The sequence below is a fragment of the Orcinus orca genome, chromosome 3 (genome assembly GCF_937001465.1).
Source record: "Orcinus orca chromosome 3, mOrcOrc1.1, whole genome shotgun sequence".
NCBI classification, from domain to species: Eukaryota; Metazoa; Chordata; class Mammalia; order Artiodactyla; family Delphinidae; genus Orcinus; species Orcinus orca.
This window is the reverse complement of record NC_064561.1, coordinates 139,210,196-139,228,365: the sequence shown is the minus strand read 5'-3', so window position 1 is coordinate 139,228,365 and position 18,170 is coordinate 139,210,196. Positions and strand designations below refer to the sequence as shown.

The 18,170-nt window shown below is 38.6% G+C and overlaps 1 protein-coding gene across 9 annotated transcripts in view; it reads right to left on the bottom strand.

The window, feature by feature from the left end:
* The window catches only part of PDE4D (phosphodiesterase 4D), a 1,454,760-nt gene that overhangs the window by 187,644 nt on the left and 1,248,946 nt on the right, over positions 1 to 18,170 (bottom strand). For all 9 annotated transcript variants that reach the window (XM_033437904.2, XM_049707909.1, XM_049707914.1 and 6 more), the window contains 2 exons: positions 10,581 to 10,654; positions 5,346 to 5,395 (listed from right to left, as the gene is read on the bottom strand). In XM_033437904.2, coding sequence (XP_033293795.1) covers positions 5,346 to 5,395; positions 10,581 to 10,654 — 124 coding nt within the window. The remainder of the gene's footprint in view (positions 1 to 5,345; positions 5,396 to 10,580; positions 10,655 to 18,170) is intronic.

Genomic DNA, 18,170 nt, shown 5'->3' with positions numbered 1-18,170 from the left:
TTATTAAAGCTATTAAGCATAATGTGTACTCAGCATTCTTCAATCACATTCCTAAAAGAGCTTACTGCGCACTCATTCTCTGCAATCGTTAAAGCGTTGCCACAATCTTTGCTCTTGTTAAAAGAAAGGAGAAAAAGAGCTGCATGATGAAGCTAGTGCCTGCTAGTTGCTGATGAAGAGGGTGAGACTTCCAGGGCAATGGCTGGGTCTTCGTCCTCCTCCCACACTCGCTGCCCTAACATACATTTTTAGTTCGATGTCCCCTCAGCCCTTTCGCGTATTGCTCTCACTGAGGTCTCTTTTGCCTTCTTTAGCGGCTCGTGCTTCCAACTACTATATATATATATATACATATATATATATTTCTTTTCACGTTATGTACACTAGTTGTTTTTATTACACACACACACACACACACACACACACACGCGCGCACGCGCAGATTTAAAAGGCAAACCTACGTAAGTCACTAGCATTGCTATTGTCACATAAAGTAGTTGTTTAGTTTCCTTTCTTTAGTGGCACAAAGTGTTAAATGATTAGTCCCGGTAATAACAAAATAACGGTTCCAGTTAAAAATCTTTGCTTTTTTTTTTCTTCAATGGATTTTATAAACTGCTTTGTGCTTTAGAAGAACAATAAACAAACAAGAGTAAGTGTCTTATTGTATTCTGACTAACTAGTATATTTGGATAGTTTACTTTTTAAATCCTCTGCTTACCAACTGATTAAATTCTATTGAAAATGCACTCTTTTTTTCTTTTTTTTCTTTTAAAGGAGTTAGGAATATTCAGGGCAAAAATATGAGTGGAGATACACTAAAATTTTTTTTGGACTAAAACTACTTTTGCGTTATTTTACGCTTGTCCCTGCACTCCCTCTACAGGTAAAGAGGAGGCAATTGTACTAGTTTTATTGCATGGATAGAAGTTGTATTTTCTCCTTAGTCTGCCAATCTTTACTTACCTGAGGGCCTCTAAGATATAGGCTGTGGATATAATAAAAATAGCTCTAAATACAAAGACCTGTCCAGTGAGAAATCGGGACAGGATATTTTCAAATTTTTGGGTCCATATACAAAGAAAATCCAATGTTATATCTATTACCCAGAAATCAATATCCTGTAAGATTTCTTTTACTTTCTCCAAAACATATACTTCCATGGTGGGTCTGAAGGCTACCCTAATTTGATGGATAATTTTATAGGGTTATGTATAAGAAGGATCCTAGACTTGGCAAAAAGGAGTCCTGCATTTATTCCTGGCTCTGCCTCTAAGTAGCATTTTCTCTCACTAGGTCTCAGTTTTCTCATCTTTAAAATAGAGAAGTTTAAATAAATTTTCTCTCAGTTACATTCTCACATGGAAATCCTCAGTTTAAATATGATTAAATAAAGGGACAGAAAATATGTAAATAACAAACATTGTAAAGTGATATCGTGGAGATGTGACAAGGTCTCATGAGATGGCCACAGAACTCTTTTCTTGAGTGAATATCATTTGAAAATGAAATGCTCAAGAGAACCAATTGTGCCCCCAAAGACATGGCTCTACACCCAAACCAGGGCTCAGTGTCACAACGCAGGTATGGCTTGGGCAGCTCTGACTCTTTGCTGCCCTCTCATGTTTCAACACACTCTTTAGTTCTGCTCTTCACCATCCGCTAAGGACCTATGCACGTGAGCCTTGCACTAAGTACAGAGATTCCTAGAAATGCCCCATCATTACTGTCTGCAAACAAAATCATAAATGAAGTGCACGAGTGAAGCTGACACATCATCAACGTCCTCCTCTATGCTACCCGTTTTTAAAATAGCTTTAGGAACAACAACAAAATGTCAGGCATGGAGGAGGGCTGTAGGAAGAAACACTTGGTGAGTTACTCATGACAGGCTTCTGTTCCTCATCTAACTTACCTCCTTGAATTCCTGCAACAGCACTGAGAGGAGCTCCTATCTCCATTTTTCAAACGAGGGAATAAAGCGAATGAGAGATACAGGGTTTGCACTCAGGCCCCAAATGCCACACGCCAGTCTGTTTGTTATATCACACTAAAGAACAGAGAGCCATTCAGCAGGAAGGCTCTTTTCTAAACGCGCATTTGGAAACTTTATTTTTTTTTAAATTGTTAAATCGTTGTAGAGCTATGAATTTACCTATTATGTATAGATATAAAATCTGGCGACTAACTAACATGCTTTAGCCCTAATGATATAAAATCAAACTTTCCTGGCTTTAACACATGTCAAATGGAATAACCTCTAAGGGGGAAAAGAGTAGTTTAAGTTCTATGGGAGCAAGTTTTAGAAGGTGTAGTGTGACAGACAGAGAGAGTGAAAGTTCTCAACTCTTCTTTTATAAAACTCAAGAAGTTGACTTATGGAGAGTTAATTTTCTGTCTTCAAAGTTCTGTGACTCAAAAATAAGTTCTTCAACTTTGAAAATAATCCTGAACAATAGTTTATTATCCACACCACAAAGGCGCCAATGCCTGTGGCTGTGATGAGAGGCCGGGATACAGTGCTGGGAGCAATTAGAGGCCCCACTTACAACAGGCACAAAGGAAGTGTGTGCATTTTGACCATTTCGGGGGGGATCCATAACTTTTACTCCTATGACCTTGCCAGTTTGTCTTGCACTCTTCCCTTTCCTTTTCCCATCTCTCTGGCCTGTTCTTTCCATCACCCCTAGTGACATACAGCATGAATCCTAAAAACAAAACCCAATAAAAACAACAACAAAGCAAAATAAAATGACGCATTGAGTGCTCACTCTATGCTAAGAGCATTGTACAAATGAACTCATGTATTTAGCAATAACTGTATGAAGTATGATCGCTGTTTTGTAAATGGGAAAACAGGCAGGGATAGGCTATGTAACCTGCCCAGAGCCACACAGCTATCATGATAGAACATGGCTTGAATTCTGGACATGCAGAGCAGCTTCCCGCCCCCTGCCCCCCAATTCCAGGAGCGCCCTGTCAGTGCTGTTCTATGGAGCTGCCCTCCAGAGGCGCCTGGTGCTGTCCACCACAGCGGCCTTTTGGACCAAACATGAACTTACCTGCATACTACACTGTTCCTCTAGAACCTAAGAAAAATTTCTAAGAAGGCCAAGTTCTTCTTCAAGCGTGCCCCACTGACTCTTTTTAACACTCTTCTCCACTGCACTCACTTGCCAGGGAGCAAACTTGGAGTGAAGTCCTGAGCAGTCAGCTGCTGAGGGCAGGAATTCACAAGCACCACCTTTTCTGTATGTCTGAAGTCTCCCATCGAAGTCTCAACCACTACTGTTTTCATGATTTATGGTTTTAAGGGCATACTTTTCCAGAATGAGCTCAGAGAGAGGAATGTCCCTTGCTGTTGCCCTCATTCCCTCACCCCCTCATCTGACTTTTTCACCTTGGTTTGCTATTCTTGGGCAAGGAAAAAGGCTTCCATTCACAAGTCATTTAATTTCCTGTTGTGCTTTGGGATGAACACAGCCGCACAAAGCCCTTAATGACAGTTAATTAGTTTCCCTTCCTAAATAAGATATTTCTAGAGCCCCACTGTCCCCAGGCCTCAGGTCAAGATCATGTGGGTACAAATGAGGCCATATTAGCCCAGATTTCTGTGGCTCACAGTCCCCTCTGATATTGCTTCCGGGCCTCAGCACTACGTGAAATTTCTGGGAGCTTCGACGGGGCCTCTCGTATGTGTTCAAGGCCAAGTCTGTGCCCTCTGAGTGCAGCTACTCCTTCTCTAATCAGTGCCAGACGTTGGCCAGGGTGGCCGGACAGCTGCCCTGACCACGGAGCACCCACCCCCTCCTGGTGGACACAGCAGCCTCCATTGGTACCTGCAGCTGCTCTTCTGGTAGGATGCTCTGTGGGGCTGGCTCATATGTGACCTCAAGCTACAAGCTTTCAGGGGCCAAAATAGCACTGAGTTCTGCACAAACTGATGTCAGAGGAGTCATACTTATTGCAAAGATAAAGGGGGTGATGGTCTCCCTCTTTATATGGGTCAGGTCTAGTGCTGGGAGCAGGGCTGGGGGCCAGGTTCCATGTGGTCTCTCTCATTAGAGGCCCCAGGTAGATGTGGGCTCTTTCATATTAAATCGGGGTTTCTGAAGAAGAAATCTGTTACTCAAAGAACTTACTTTAATCCGTAGGAATTTCAATTATTGTTCATCTCTTGACCAATGCCAAGAAGAAAATGGGTAAACCAGACTTATATAAGACTATGAAATGCCAGTTGAAAATCATCACCAATAAGATCTTGAAAGATACACGTGGAAAAGAGAACCAATAATGTAATAGTCAGTGGAACACAAGTCCCATTTGAAAGGCATTCAGGAAAGACCAACATTAACTGCTGTCCCAGAATCACTTTGATGTGGTGACCACAAAGGAGCCCAGTTGAAAGGTCCTGACTGGACATGATGAAGTTAACTTTCAAGCAAAGTAGAGTCACTGATAATGTAATAATGAGCTCCTCTGCATATTACGAGCTGGAGTCCCAGGAAGACACTTGAATCAAGTGAAGTATTGGTCTAGTTTGGAGAATATGTTAATTGTCTTCTGGTAATAATTTTAGAAAACATGGGTTTTCTTCTCCAGGCAATTATCTTAATGAATCAATTGGGGTTTCAAGAAATGATCAAATGAGTTCAATTTGGTTTCAGGTTTAGCAAAATGAGATCATCTGTTCTGTTTTTGGCTCAGCTGAGGTCAAGCCCCATGTCTAAAATAGACTAATAGGAATCGGAGTAATTTTATTCTTCTGACCTCTACGCCCCTCATCCTTCCATCCACTTCTCTTCCCCAAACATCTGTTCTTTTGATCTCATTGAACTTTTCTGTATTGTAAAATACAGAATTTAATCTCAGACTGAATTTAATCTCAACTCTCTGGGTCCAAATCAGGAGTACTGGAATGGTGTTCCTTCCTACACACAACTGGGAAATTCATTAACCAAGAAGGTATCTTTTATTTATGCTTTGACTTTCGTTCAACCAAGCTACCATATATTAACATCATGCTGATAACACAAGCTCGGAAACATGGTCAGCATTTCGAAGGTAATGCTATCTCTCAAAATACAAACGCCCAGAGCAACACTCAACCGAGTAAGAGCAAACATTTAACTTGTTTTAAAAAAATGGCACACCAGTTAAGTTTTTCCAATAGGTTAAATGGACAGCTTGTGAGGTCAGTGAGAGAAATGATAATATAGAGAAGAAAGGATTCATTTCTTAAAGATTTTAGAATTGCAGAAAAAACTGGTGCTAATAAGGTTGAATCTTGGAAAATATGCCTTTTTCCTAGATGTGAGACAAATAATCTCCCAGGTCCTTCTTACCTGTTAGGGTGGCTTTGTTGATGGATGGTTGGTTGCACATGGGTGATCTTCTGACAAAGAGAGAAAAATACAGAGCTGTAAATATATGATACTTTGTTGGTCTGAGGACTCTCTGAGTCATTTCAGATATGCCATTTAAATTTAAGGATTATTTTTGAGTTAGGACATGCAAATGAAGATTTCTTTCAGACTAGCCAGTCAAGTTCCTAGGTACCCTTTGATCACGTGTCAAAAAAAAGCGCTAAATCACATGGTGATAGACTTTGGGGTAAATAAAGCTGATGTAAATGTCACAGAGACAAGAGAGAAGAGGAAGTCCTTATTGATTGACCGTATTCAATTAAGCCCGGGCTTACAGAGCAAACACAGACTTTCTGAACTTGAAAAAGCAGTCGGTCTACAATTGGTTTCTCTAATACAGTGTTAAGAAACTTTTATTTTTGGCATAAATTCTCATGATTGCCTATACATTATCAGAAGTGAATGACTCCTTGTAAACTATATTGCACTTTGAGAAGCTATTGTACTTCAACTTTTTCCTTTCTATTTTCTTATATTAAGAAACATCTCTGATCCATTTGTTAGAGAGGTATATTAACGATGGGTCCAAATAGATGCTACAGAGACTTTAGAAACACTATAAACTAAAGGTGCTTAAACCAATTCTATTTTGTATTCTCTAATTTTTCAGATGTTGGCGAAGTTTCACACAATGATTATAAACCCCTTGGGGTAAAAAAAAAAAACAAAAAAACACCCCATGCTATTTGATTAACTTGTATTCCCTGCAGAGCCCAGCACAATGTATCCACTGCTTAATCAATTATGTTGAAGAAAATATCATTTATGGAATCTCTATTAAAGTTTTTTGAAATTTTTTATAAAGTTCTTACTTACAATTGAAAGCTCTTAAAATTAGTGATCTTTAAGAAAATTTTAGAAAATAGATACATTCAAGGGTGTCTGAAAAATGTTTGTTTTCATTGCTGGGGGTTGTTTGTTTTGGTACTTCTAGTAGTGGCTAACACTTTAATAAGGACTTATTGTGTGTCCGGTGCTGTGCTCAATGAGCACGTTGGATGAATTATCTCATTTAATCCCTCATAACAAACCTTAAGGCAAGCAGACTCATGGTTCCCATTTTACCAATGAGGAAAACACAAGCTTTGGAAATGTAAATCACTTCTTCAAAGTTAGAAAGCTGAGATTTGAACTAAAGCAATGTGATTCTAGGGCCTGCACTCTGCTATGTTGCCTTATTTTTAGGCTGCTTTCGTGGAACCTCTGCAGATGGCAGGTTCCTGCAGAGCCCTGGTCCAATCTGCCTTCCTGAGATGATGAATCTCTTAGCAGGGCTGGAAGATACATGGAAAGCAGTCTGGTACTTTTTAAACTCCCACTGCCTTGGTTCCAGTCAGCATCTGGCTCTGTCTTATTACTCTTAAATTTACTGATATCAGTTTGGGATTGAAAATTTGCATTTGATTGAAAATGCACCAAAATTTACTTCTGAGTTATTTCAGTTTTTATTATGAAATAAAATGAGGGAATTTGAAACTTAACTCATGCTTTATAAAAAAGAAAGGTTAATGTTTAAAACTGCTACTCTGAAATAGTTTGGTCTATATACTAATAGATATCTACTTGCTGAGAGTTTATCATTCAAATCATTTATATAATGATTACTCCTTTTTAGTTCTTGCTCTGTGAAAATTTAGAAAGCATTTATTTTGTCTAGGAAAGGCATCAAAGAAATATTTTTAAACTTTTCTATAGTTTTGAAAACCACATCATGGACTTGTTTCTTATTATCTTCTTTTGATTTCAATTCTATAACGGGCACTTGGGAACTTGATATTTCAACAAGTAATGACAAGCAGAAAATATCAATCATTTGATCCATGGCTACAGTGATAAATCAGTTATTGAAGAATGAGCCAGAACTCACTTCTGGAATGGAAAATCTCAAGGGCAAGGAAGAGCAAGGGGACAGGAACCAGCAGTAAGTTAGCAAAAGTCAGCCACGTGCAAGTGAGCACCTTCAGGGCTCAGGGCTTCAGATGCATCCTTCTAGGCTCCTTTCTTTTTTTTTTTTTTTTTTAACATGTGAAAATAAAATATTTATTTTCATACTTATTATATAATATGGCCTTTTGTGACTGGTTTCTTTCATGTAGTGTAATGTTACAGTTCATCTGTGTTGTAGCATGTATCAGTACTCTATTCAAACAATATTTTGTTTATCCATTTGTCAGCTAATGGACATTTGTGTTGTTTCCACCTTTTAGCTATTGTGAATAGTCCTGCTAAGAATGTTTATGTACAAGTTTTTGTTGAACACCTTTTCACTTCTTTTGGGTGTATACCCAGGAATGAAATTATGAGGTCATATGGTAATTTTATGTTAATTTACTAAGGAACTGCCAGACCTACCAGAGAATGGACTTGAGGACACAGGGAGGAGGAAGGGTAAGCTGTGACAAAGTGAGAGAGTGGCATGGACGTATACACACTACCAAATGTACAATAGATAGCTAGTGGGAAGCAGCCGCATAGCACAGGGAGATCAGCTCGGTGCTTTGTGCCCACCTAGAGGGGTGGGATAGGGAGGGTGGGAGGGAGGGAGACGCAAGAGGGAAGAGATATGGGAACATATGTGTATGTATAACTGATTCACTTTGTTATAAAGTAGAAACTAACACACCATTGTAGGTTCCTTTCTTGTAGTAAATAGTAAAGGTGGATCATGCAAGCTAGCATACGCCTTCCACAAAATCCAGCGGTAAGCTTGGGAGCGTTCTAGTGGAACTGTGAGTACCCTGCGGGGGAATTCTGGCTCCCTGGGGTCATCACGTGATGCACCATTTTGCTATCCATATCCATTTTGCTATCACTGAAAAGAACAGAGTTTATCTGTGTGTAGATTGAGTCCTACTATTCTGATACCTGAAAAGGCTGATTGGGTTTGAATCAGTAAAGGAGGTACAAATCTGTACTGACCAAAAGAGAGACCACAAACACCTGTACTTAGGGTCTGCCAGATAATACTGTTTGGTTAGACTTCACCCAGGGCATTATAAAACAGGTCAAGTTCAGGCATAAAGTATGATTTTCTACCCTCCTCTAGATGCTCTTTTCCATTTTAATCTGTTTTGTCCCTGTAGGTCAGCTGAAAACCTCTGTCTCATATAGAATGGGCCTCAGATCATCTCTTTGGGGACAGAAAGGCCAGCCTGATGCCTTCACACCTGCTGAACAACTATGTGTCTGCCACAGGTAGAGATGCTGCTACACAAGTGACCAAGTCTGAAGGAAGCATAAAAGGAATTCATTATAAAAGTTTTGTTCACCTTTCAAAGACAAAAATCTCAATTTCATGGACAAAAGTTGAGGCTAAAAAAGTTTGTAAGGGACACCAGTAATTTCATTTCTCTTGCAGGGTTGAGACTTTCCAAAGAGGAGGTGACTATACCTAGGAGCTACCAAATGCCGAAAGCCCCAAAGGGGCGATTGAACATGGAAGATGTGTTTGGTTATGAACAAACAGCTTGAAGCCCACGCTCAGGTTTCCCATTCTGCATCCTGGCGTCACCCCTCTAGCCAGTTTGCTGCATGTGCAGAGTGATGACGCTGTGCTGGGTATCACACTAGGCACCGGGAATTCAAATGTGGACTGGATACGACCTCTGCTCTCTGGGAACTGACATTCTTAAGACAAGCAAATAGGTAACTGGACACTGAGAGAAACATGCTAAAGCAGGGCTTAAGGACAGGACGCAATCAGATGGCAATGGAAAAGCATACCACCCAGGTTGGGGCCTGTGGGTGTGCATGCATGTTGGGTGTTAGTCAGAGACAGTGCCCCAAATGAAATTATATTTAAGCTGTAACCTAAAGAATGAATTACAATTAGCCCAGTGGATGAGGAGGGGAAGAAGAAGGTGAGAAATGCTCAGGCTAAGGGAACAGGACTGCAAAATTTCATTACCTGCAACACACAACAGTCAACTGACACCTCCGGGTTCCATTCCAATTATTTGCATTGTGGCATTTATATTGATTTTTTTTTTTTTTTAAAAGAAACCTTGTTCTATCACAAGAAGTATGTGCATAATGGCAGAGCTTTTTTTAATCATGGAAAATGTGAATTTGGGAGGTAGACTCTATTATTATGGGATGGAAAGTTTAGATTTTTTTCATGTGTTCTTTAAGAAGTAGTAATTACAACCAAATTTTATATGCTTAGATAAGTTCAAATAAATTTCTATTCACTGTCCTCTTAATATTGATTTAAAGAAATGGTTTTGGGCTTCCCTGGTGGTGCAGTGGTTCAGAGTCCGCCTGCCGATGCAGGGGACACGGGTTCGTGCCCCGGTCCAGGAAGATCCCACATGCCGCGGAGCGGCTGGGCCCGTGGGCCATGGCCGCTGAGCCTGTGCGTCCGGAGCCTGTGCTCCTCAACGGGAGAGGCCACAGCAGTGAGAGGCTCACGTACCGCAAAAAAAAAAAAAAAAAAAAAAAAAAAGAAATGGTTTTATTTCTGGAAAATTCTTCAGAGTTGATATTTTAAAGATGATATTGTATTATTCATAATAGATTGTCAAAATTATGGCATTTGAATAATCAGTTTTCCATTTAATCTTAGAAAATTAATTTTCTTTTTTTCATTTTCCATCTTTATTAGGACCCCCACATTATAGTTATTTTCCATCTGAGCTTTCTCTCTCAAATGCTTCCCCTGTTATCCCATAAATCCCCATCTTGTTAACTCTTCCATGCTGCTGCCGATCTGAGTCAGTAACAGCAAGAGAATTAGAGATCTTCCCTATGATATGACACTCCTCCAAGTAATGTTTGTCTTAGAAGTAAGAGGATAACTTTGGGTTGACTTCAAAGCTTGATGACGTTATTTGCCCATGGTAAATTTATGAATTAAGCCAAACCTATAAAGTTACCCTGAGTGTAAATAACTGGGCAGAGGACTGATCCTGCCAGGTGATTTCTGACAGATGGAATCACCATATTTATTTGCCATCCTGATTCATTTCTGTTATGAGAACCATCACTACAAAGTATTTACAGAAAGTTAACAGGACTTCATATGACTTAGTGTAAATGGTTAGACAGCATGGCAATGATTCAGAGAAATCTAATACACTGCCTTGAGTTCAATCAAATGGAAAAAACACTATAAAAAGTTCAGCCAGAAGGAGGGGGGAAAAATGAATAACTTACTTGCTAGGTGCTCGGTCTTGCAAATTAGTCAATGCAGCAAAGTTGTTCCGTACAGTTCGCAGGCTGGCCAAGACCTACAACAAAAATGATTCTTTAAACTTCTTGAAATAAGGCCCTCTTTAATGCACTATGAAGTGGTTTGGTGATTTTTAAAAATGGTTTGTTAAGTGAAAATTTGATATTGCTTGCAACTTAGTTTCATATAGTCTGAAGAATCTCCCAGCACCTGGTAAAGTTTACGTGGATCCATTTGAAAGCCAGAGAGGCCAGACTTAAGGATTTTCCAGATATTTCTCCTCATCGTCTATGAATATGGTGACAATAGCAGCAGTTTGCACAGTATTCCTGGATTCCCCAGCCACTAAAACAGTACCCCAGGCAATATGGATAGCGTGCTGTTGCATTTTATGCATATTTGAAATAGCATAATATAAAATATTAATAAAGTCTCACTATAGGGGCAAAATGTCAAACAAAATGACCCCCAAGTTCTCTTCAAACGTTCACCAATGATGCCATAATCTTGAAATTGGCAAACAAAGTAAATTTTAAATTGTTTTTTCACCTTTGCCACATGGTTATTCTAGCTGGTAAACAGGTTCTTTTCTTCGTTAAGGTTATCTGAATCATGAATTACGTGGTCTCAAATAAAGTGAGACTGTCCTGTACGTGCACAGTGCCTGGCCCACAGAAGGCACTCAGTTGAATTTATTGTTGAATAAATGAATACATAGACACAACATATCCACATACACAAGGCTGGACCAATAGGTCCCACTACCTCTGATAGCCCCTCCTTTTTCTAATTCTAGTGAAACTATAAAGTGGCAAAAGAATCGAAAGACTAGGAGAGAAAAGTGACAAGAGCACTGTCTCCTTCTACCCCCCTCACTTTCTCCTAGAATGGACAAGTCTCCCCCAGGGAGGAGCCTATATTAGGTGAGGTTATGGGTCATCTGGGTGACAACAACAATGTTAAGTTTACCTAAAACATAGATTTCAGATGTCTTATTAGGTACCAATAACACCCCAGACTGCCTAGTTCTGTTATATAGTCAATGTGTGAACTTAGACAAGTTGCATCATCTCTCTGACCCTTAGTTTCTCATCTGTACACCAGGATAGTGACATCTACCTCACAGGGTTGCTGTGAAAATGAGATTAAATGACAGTTTCGGTGCCAAGAACAGTGCCTGGCAAACAGAAGGCACTCAGTGAATATTAGCCCATTATGGCAACATTCCATTTAATGATTTGGCGTGCGCACAGGGAATTCACTTAATGCCTGTAACTGACAATATGCCGGTGGCAGTGGGAGCAGGGCAAATTTTTTATAATTGCTCCAAGGGTTCCAGAGCTGATTCCAGAATTTTGTCATTTGGCACTGACCTAGACTAAAGTCAGCCTAAATTTTGTTTTAAGACAAAATGTCTCAGACATTTTTGAAACGGGCATTCATTCTTCTAAGTCACTGGGATACTGCTTATGCCCTGGGACAGTGACCTACAGCATTATCCCCTGAAGGAGTTAATGGTGTTTCCTAAGGTGCCAACCACGATTAACTCAGTCACTGGAAAAATCTGGCTCATTATCACATATAAACAACTCGCATTGCCGAAAGGTCACGCTGCCTATGACGGAGTATTCAAATAGCCAACTGCTGACATCAAACCACGATGTCTTTTATTAGGCATGAAATCTTGAGTGATGCAGAAAGAAATCTGACAAATCATGCAGGCTGAATTTACGCTTTAAGAACCGAATATCAAATACACTAATAAAGCATTTTAAATAAGATTATTGTACCCCCTGATCGATCCTTATTCTAGGCAAAAATTTAACCTCAGAATTCAGAGAACTTTATTTTAATAAATTATAGTAAGTGCACTGCATCTGACAGCTGGGCAAACAGAAATAGTAGCGCAGGTAATTCATGTTCTCTGCTCATTTGAAAGGAAGCATTACTTCATGAAAGATCTACTCCACTTGCTTTTCTGGATACAGGTTTTTGCCTCTGTGATAATAAAGATATTAAATTAGATGCTTTTATTTTGGTTTTTAATTTAAATTTAATTTTTAAATTTTATATTTATTTTTGCATAATCTCTATCCCCACATGGTACAGAATTTAAGCAAACGTAGACTGTCTCTTTCTCAATAACAAAGACAAAAGCAAAATTATTGTGATTTCTGAGAGGAGGCAGATAGATGAAATCAGGGAAGGACACTCAGGGCATTAAAATCTTGGCACTGTTCTAGTTCTTAAACTGTTGATTTGAGTACTATTCTTTATATTTTAGAAAGTCACTAGATAGCTTCTCTTATATGGATGAAATATTTCAAAATAGAAAGTGAAGAAAGAAATTTCCCTTTCAGCCCCTTCTCCATTCAGCTGCCTGTGCCCTCTCCTCATTGACTTTTAGATTGTCTCCTAAATTTCACTTTTACAAACACTGCTGCAGTAAATAACCTTGCAGCTACGTCATTCCCTATGTGTGCGAGTATTACATTGTTGTTTTTGTGGTAGGACAAATAATATTTTATACATGTTATGTTAAGTATTAACTATTCTCGCCTGCACTATGACACATGATACTGGCAAGAAGTGTAAATAAAAGTCTCAACCAAATGTTATAAGGGGGTGTTGCCCTAGGCCGAGTTGAGTGATCCTGGGTGACCACATCCCAAAGGCACTGTGTTAGTCTTTTCTGTTCCCGTCTGCATTGTAGGACACAAAGAATGAGGCATCTACATTGTAGGACACAAAGAGTGAGGCTGTGGGGAAGAACTAGAAACAGTTTTACACAAGCCCCTTAGTTAGGGTTCAATCTTTCTTTGCTTTTGTTACAGGGCAGCTCTCACCCTTCTTGAATTCAACCCTCTAAGAGCTATAGTCAGGGCTCTGACGCTCCTATAATTTTCTTCACTCTTTAATGCTTGCTACCCAAAAAGGTCCCTGAGGTTTTCTCCCACCCAGCTCAACCGTTAGAAAATGAAGGTCATTTCTTTCTCTTCTGCCCCTCCAAGCAAAAGTATAATCAGTCAAGGTCAAAATACATTGGGAATGAGGAGAAATAATACACTTTAGGAAAGAAATGATGACATTGTTATGGAAAACTTTTGCACAGAGTTGTACTGGTCTGTGAGAGGGATTAAATGCTATTTGCACACACTAATCTCAGATTTTCTTAGGTATTCCTAAACATTTATTAACCATTAAGATTCACTGAAAATGGCAGGAAAATGTGGACTTCATTAAAAAGTTAAACATCTGAACACACTAGCCTAAAAGAAATGTGTACGTATATAATAATAAATTCTTATAAAGATTTGAAGAGGAGATTGCTTTAAAAAAAAAAAAAGATGTGGCAATAACATCCGTGTTAAAAAAAAAAACTCCTGCTTAAAAAATAACCAAAAAAAACAAAAACAAAGAAAAAATCGTTTTGAGGATTGTTTTTGATTCCAAATACACTTTATGCCACTAGATGGCACTAAAACACAGACCATGAGTTGCCACAGGCCTTGGGTTGGGTGGGGTGGGAGGGGCTGAGGAGGGAGAAAGAACTCCTTGCCTTGGTTTTACCTCCAGAAAAACCTGGAGCCAAATTATGATTATTTACAAGACAAAGAGGTCATTTTGATAGAAAACCTCTTTCCAAGTTACGTTTTGGTTAAACCATATGAACTTGCTGTTTTTGTATGTCAGCAAAGGTTGAATATTGATAGTTTCGTATAGTTCAACTCCCAAAGTACTTAGATTCCTAGAACATGCTACTGAAATTTATTTTAATGAAGGATAAAAAAAACCTAACAGGTATAAGCAACTGAAATGTGATGATTTTCTTCTTTCTTAGCCCGGCAGGGAGAGCCTGTTGGATTCAATGATGAGACCACAAGATTCCTGTTTCTGGGTGAAATGGGGAAGTGACACGCAAGGGCATTTTTATAAAATTGACAATGTCCAATTACCAAGGAACAGTAATGTTCTACAGGGTTAATAACCACTGCATTTTTCCTAAAATTATCCCACGTGCTGTATTTTGGTTAAGAGTAAAGGTGAAATGACTTGCTTGTTCCTACCCTGTATTTTTAAATCAGGCATATCTGCTCAGTCTGAATGACGTGAAGGTCTCTCCAAGGATCCAGGATAATACTTGGATATTTCCTACCTTTTCCTTAACCAAAGATTCCACTTCTTTTATTGCACACCTCCAGAGGAGGATTCTAATTGACTTAGAGTTTTACAAGGTAGTCACAAATGATGCAACACAAATAATGGGACAGGTGGGGCTGAAGGCAACTGACTACAAAGCAGGGTTCCCTACATTTCATCAGTGTTGTGCCTCCTTGGTCCCCTCAAGAACTCTGGCCAAATTGTGACTACACCCTTGGGAGGAAAAGGCCACCTGCCGACTGGCATCAGGTGACACAGCATCATCCCTGTCAACACTTACCCTAAGGGAATACCCAAACCAAAAGATTTTGACCCAAACACAGGAGAATAGTTCAAAATGGAAACCAATAAAATATTTATTTTCCTGGGGATCAAAAGGATTCTGAGCTTATAGGGGAAAACATAAGAAATTGGAAGTGGAAAAGTGTTTAGGTTGAACACCAGCAAGAATTTCTAACCCTGGCAGTGTTTTAGACTTGGGAATAGAATATGGAGGGGTATTGTAGGATCTTATATTGTAGGATCTTTGCTGAAGATTATGTCTGTGCACAATGCTTCAGCCCTATCCACCAAAGTGGAATATGACCTTGCACGTCTTCCTAAATTCTCTCGTAACTTAAGATTTTATTCTCTTAGCTTCACAGTAAACTGGGACTGGGAAACAACAGGGAGGGATCTTTTCGTGTTTTGGAGATGAAGGCAAGCATAAAGAAATAAGTTCTCAAGAGGAGGCAGAAGATAAGATGGGCTTGGGAAGAGACTTTGACCAGTTTAGAGTGGGAGGCCCATTTTAAAGAATTATGGGAAGGAAATTAGGCACAGAAAAATAAACCGAAAGGGATAGAAAGTAAAATGTCAATAGTAGTTATTCTGGGGTTTGGAATTATAGGAAATTTTCTTTTTCTTCCTTCTGCTTATATTTCTTTTCTATGCAAAAGATTTTATTTTGAAAGCAGTGTGGCTTTTTCACCAGAATGATCTAGAGTGAAGTTCCAAACCCCAAAGCATGCTGGGGAAAGGGGGGAATTCTTTGGCCTATTTGAACACTTCCCTGAGTGACCTGTCTAATGTCCACTGTCTTCTGTCCATTGGTATATTTGACCAAATAATGTTGGTATCAATTCAAGTGACATAAACATCTTACATTAAGCATTATAATATTTAGCATTAAATGGTGAATACTCCAGCCTGTATTAAAAATTTGAGGAGTTATTGGTTAGGTCAATGAAATAAGTTAGTGGTGCCCAATCAGGCTGAAGAGAAGGCCATAGACAACTGCCACTAACTGGGCCTTCTTTCTTACCTGCTTCCCCAAAGATACTCTATCAAAACTGTTCAGGGTTAAACAGGCTTTTTAAAAAAATTCTAGTAGAGCTTTCTAGATCATATACCCTAGTAAAAGGCCATTTGTGAAAACTGTGACGAAGCCACTGAAAAAGAATCTGCAGCCTCTGGGGCAATAACCACCTTCTATAAGGTGTCACGAGTCATTAAGCTAATCATAAGCAAACTTTCCTAAATAGATTCCAGGATTATTTTCAGGCATCGTAAATGCTTACAAATTACACAGAGCTGGTTTTATTCAAAGTTCCAATTTCAAGGGCATTAAGTGTATATCTTATTTATTTAAACAGTTCACTAACAGACTAAATGATATTTTACATATATATATTTCTCAGTATACTGAAATTCTATTAATTTTTGGGAGACTGTAAGTACACTAAAAAAAATGTCTAATTACGTAAAAGACTAGATTTCCTTAGAATTTAAGGGTGCTAATAGCAAGGTTCAAGTCAAATTTATTGACCAGTTAATTGGAGAGTCATACATACTCCCTGAAGTAAGATGATAAGGTATCATATACAGATTATTTTTTTCCATATTTTTCTATATATTTTTCTTACAACAATACCTAGAGATTTTAGTTAGAAGCAAGAATAATAAACTAAATAAACTCAAGTTGGAATGATTGTTTCTACATTTGGTGATGGTCATTTATATATTATTTTGCCTGATTTATTCTGTCTACTGAGAGCTCTGTATCTAAGAGCTCTGAGCTCTTAGATATAAAGTTATGGGTCCTCAATAGCAACCAATTAAAAGTCCTTAGCTTCGTAAGATTTGCTATCACAAAATATGACGAAAACATATGATTGTAAATGTTTTGAACATAAAAATATAGATATTAGAAAGAACTAATGATATCCAGCAAAACTCGAAGCAAATGAGACATTAACCTTCTAAAAGGATGGTGGTTGCATTCTATCTTTAATTGTCTGCATCAATGAAAAAGATCACTATATACTTTGCTATTTACTGACTCATTAAAATTTTGGTCTAAATTATAGCAATTAAAAAATTTCAGGAAATTTGAAAAAGTGGAAGAATCATACATAATACTGCTATCCAAACCCTGCCATTATGCATTTTTTAAAAACAATGCGTATTATGACGTTTTGGAGATGAAAGAGCCCTTACTGATAACAACACAAAATTCAGTAAGTATTTTATTTTCTAGAAATTGTGCTGAGCGTTTTACAAGCTTGGTACTATTTCAATCTCTTGACAGTGTTATGAGGTGAGTAGTCTTGTAAGTGTCATTTCACAGAGGAGGAAACCAGGCTTGCCCAAGTTCAGTCAGTTGTCCAAGTTCATTCATTTAGCAAGAGTAGATGATGGGCTTTGACTGGGCCCTGACTATCTTAATCCAGCTGAGTCCCCAAGTTTACCAATTGGAACAAAGAAGTCTTAGGCAAGTTAAGTGAGTTGCCCAAGGCAGTAGAGCTAGTTTTGATGTAGCCTTGATTATGATTTTTATAACCCTCTAGATCACTTGTATTCCAATAGTTAACATTTCCTATTAACGGTCAGTGTTGGCTTTAAACATGCTTCATGCCCCAGGTTGAATCAGTTTTATCCCATTCTATCCATAGTCTGTCCATACCAGTGGCTCTCAACTTTTCCTCAGAAAATACTGGGGCCTTTAAAAATTACAGGTGTTTGGGTCCAACCCCCAGATTTTTGGATTCAATTGATCAGAGGTGCAGCATGGGATAAAATCTTTCTAGATGATTCTACTGAGTAGCTAGAGTTGAGAAGCACTGGTCTGTACAAAGAATATCGGGTTATCAACCACTTTATATATATTCCAAAATTCTTTAGATGTTTTTTTCACCTTCTAACATTTCTGTCATGTGGTTAAAGTATTTTCATGATTTGTATACCTAAAAGGAATAAATAAACACAAATGTGTCACTCAGTTAAATCTTTGGACAAATAACGTGTTTAAAAAAAGAGTCAATAAAGCATCAGGTTGAAGTGGAATACGGAATTTCAAGAACTGACCACGCACCTAATTATAATAAATGTAACTTAATCCATGATATAGCTTTCCTCTTTTAGTGCTTATGTCA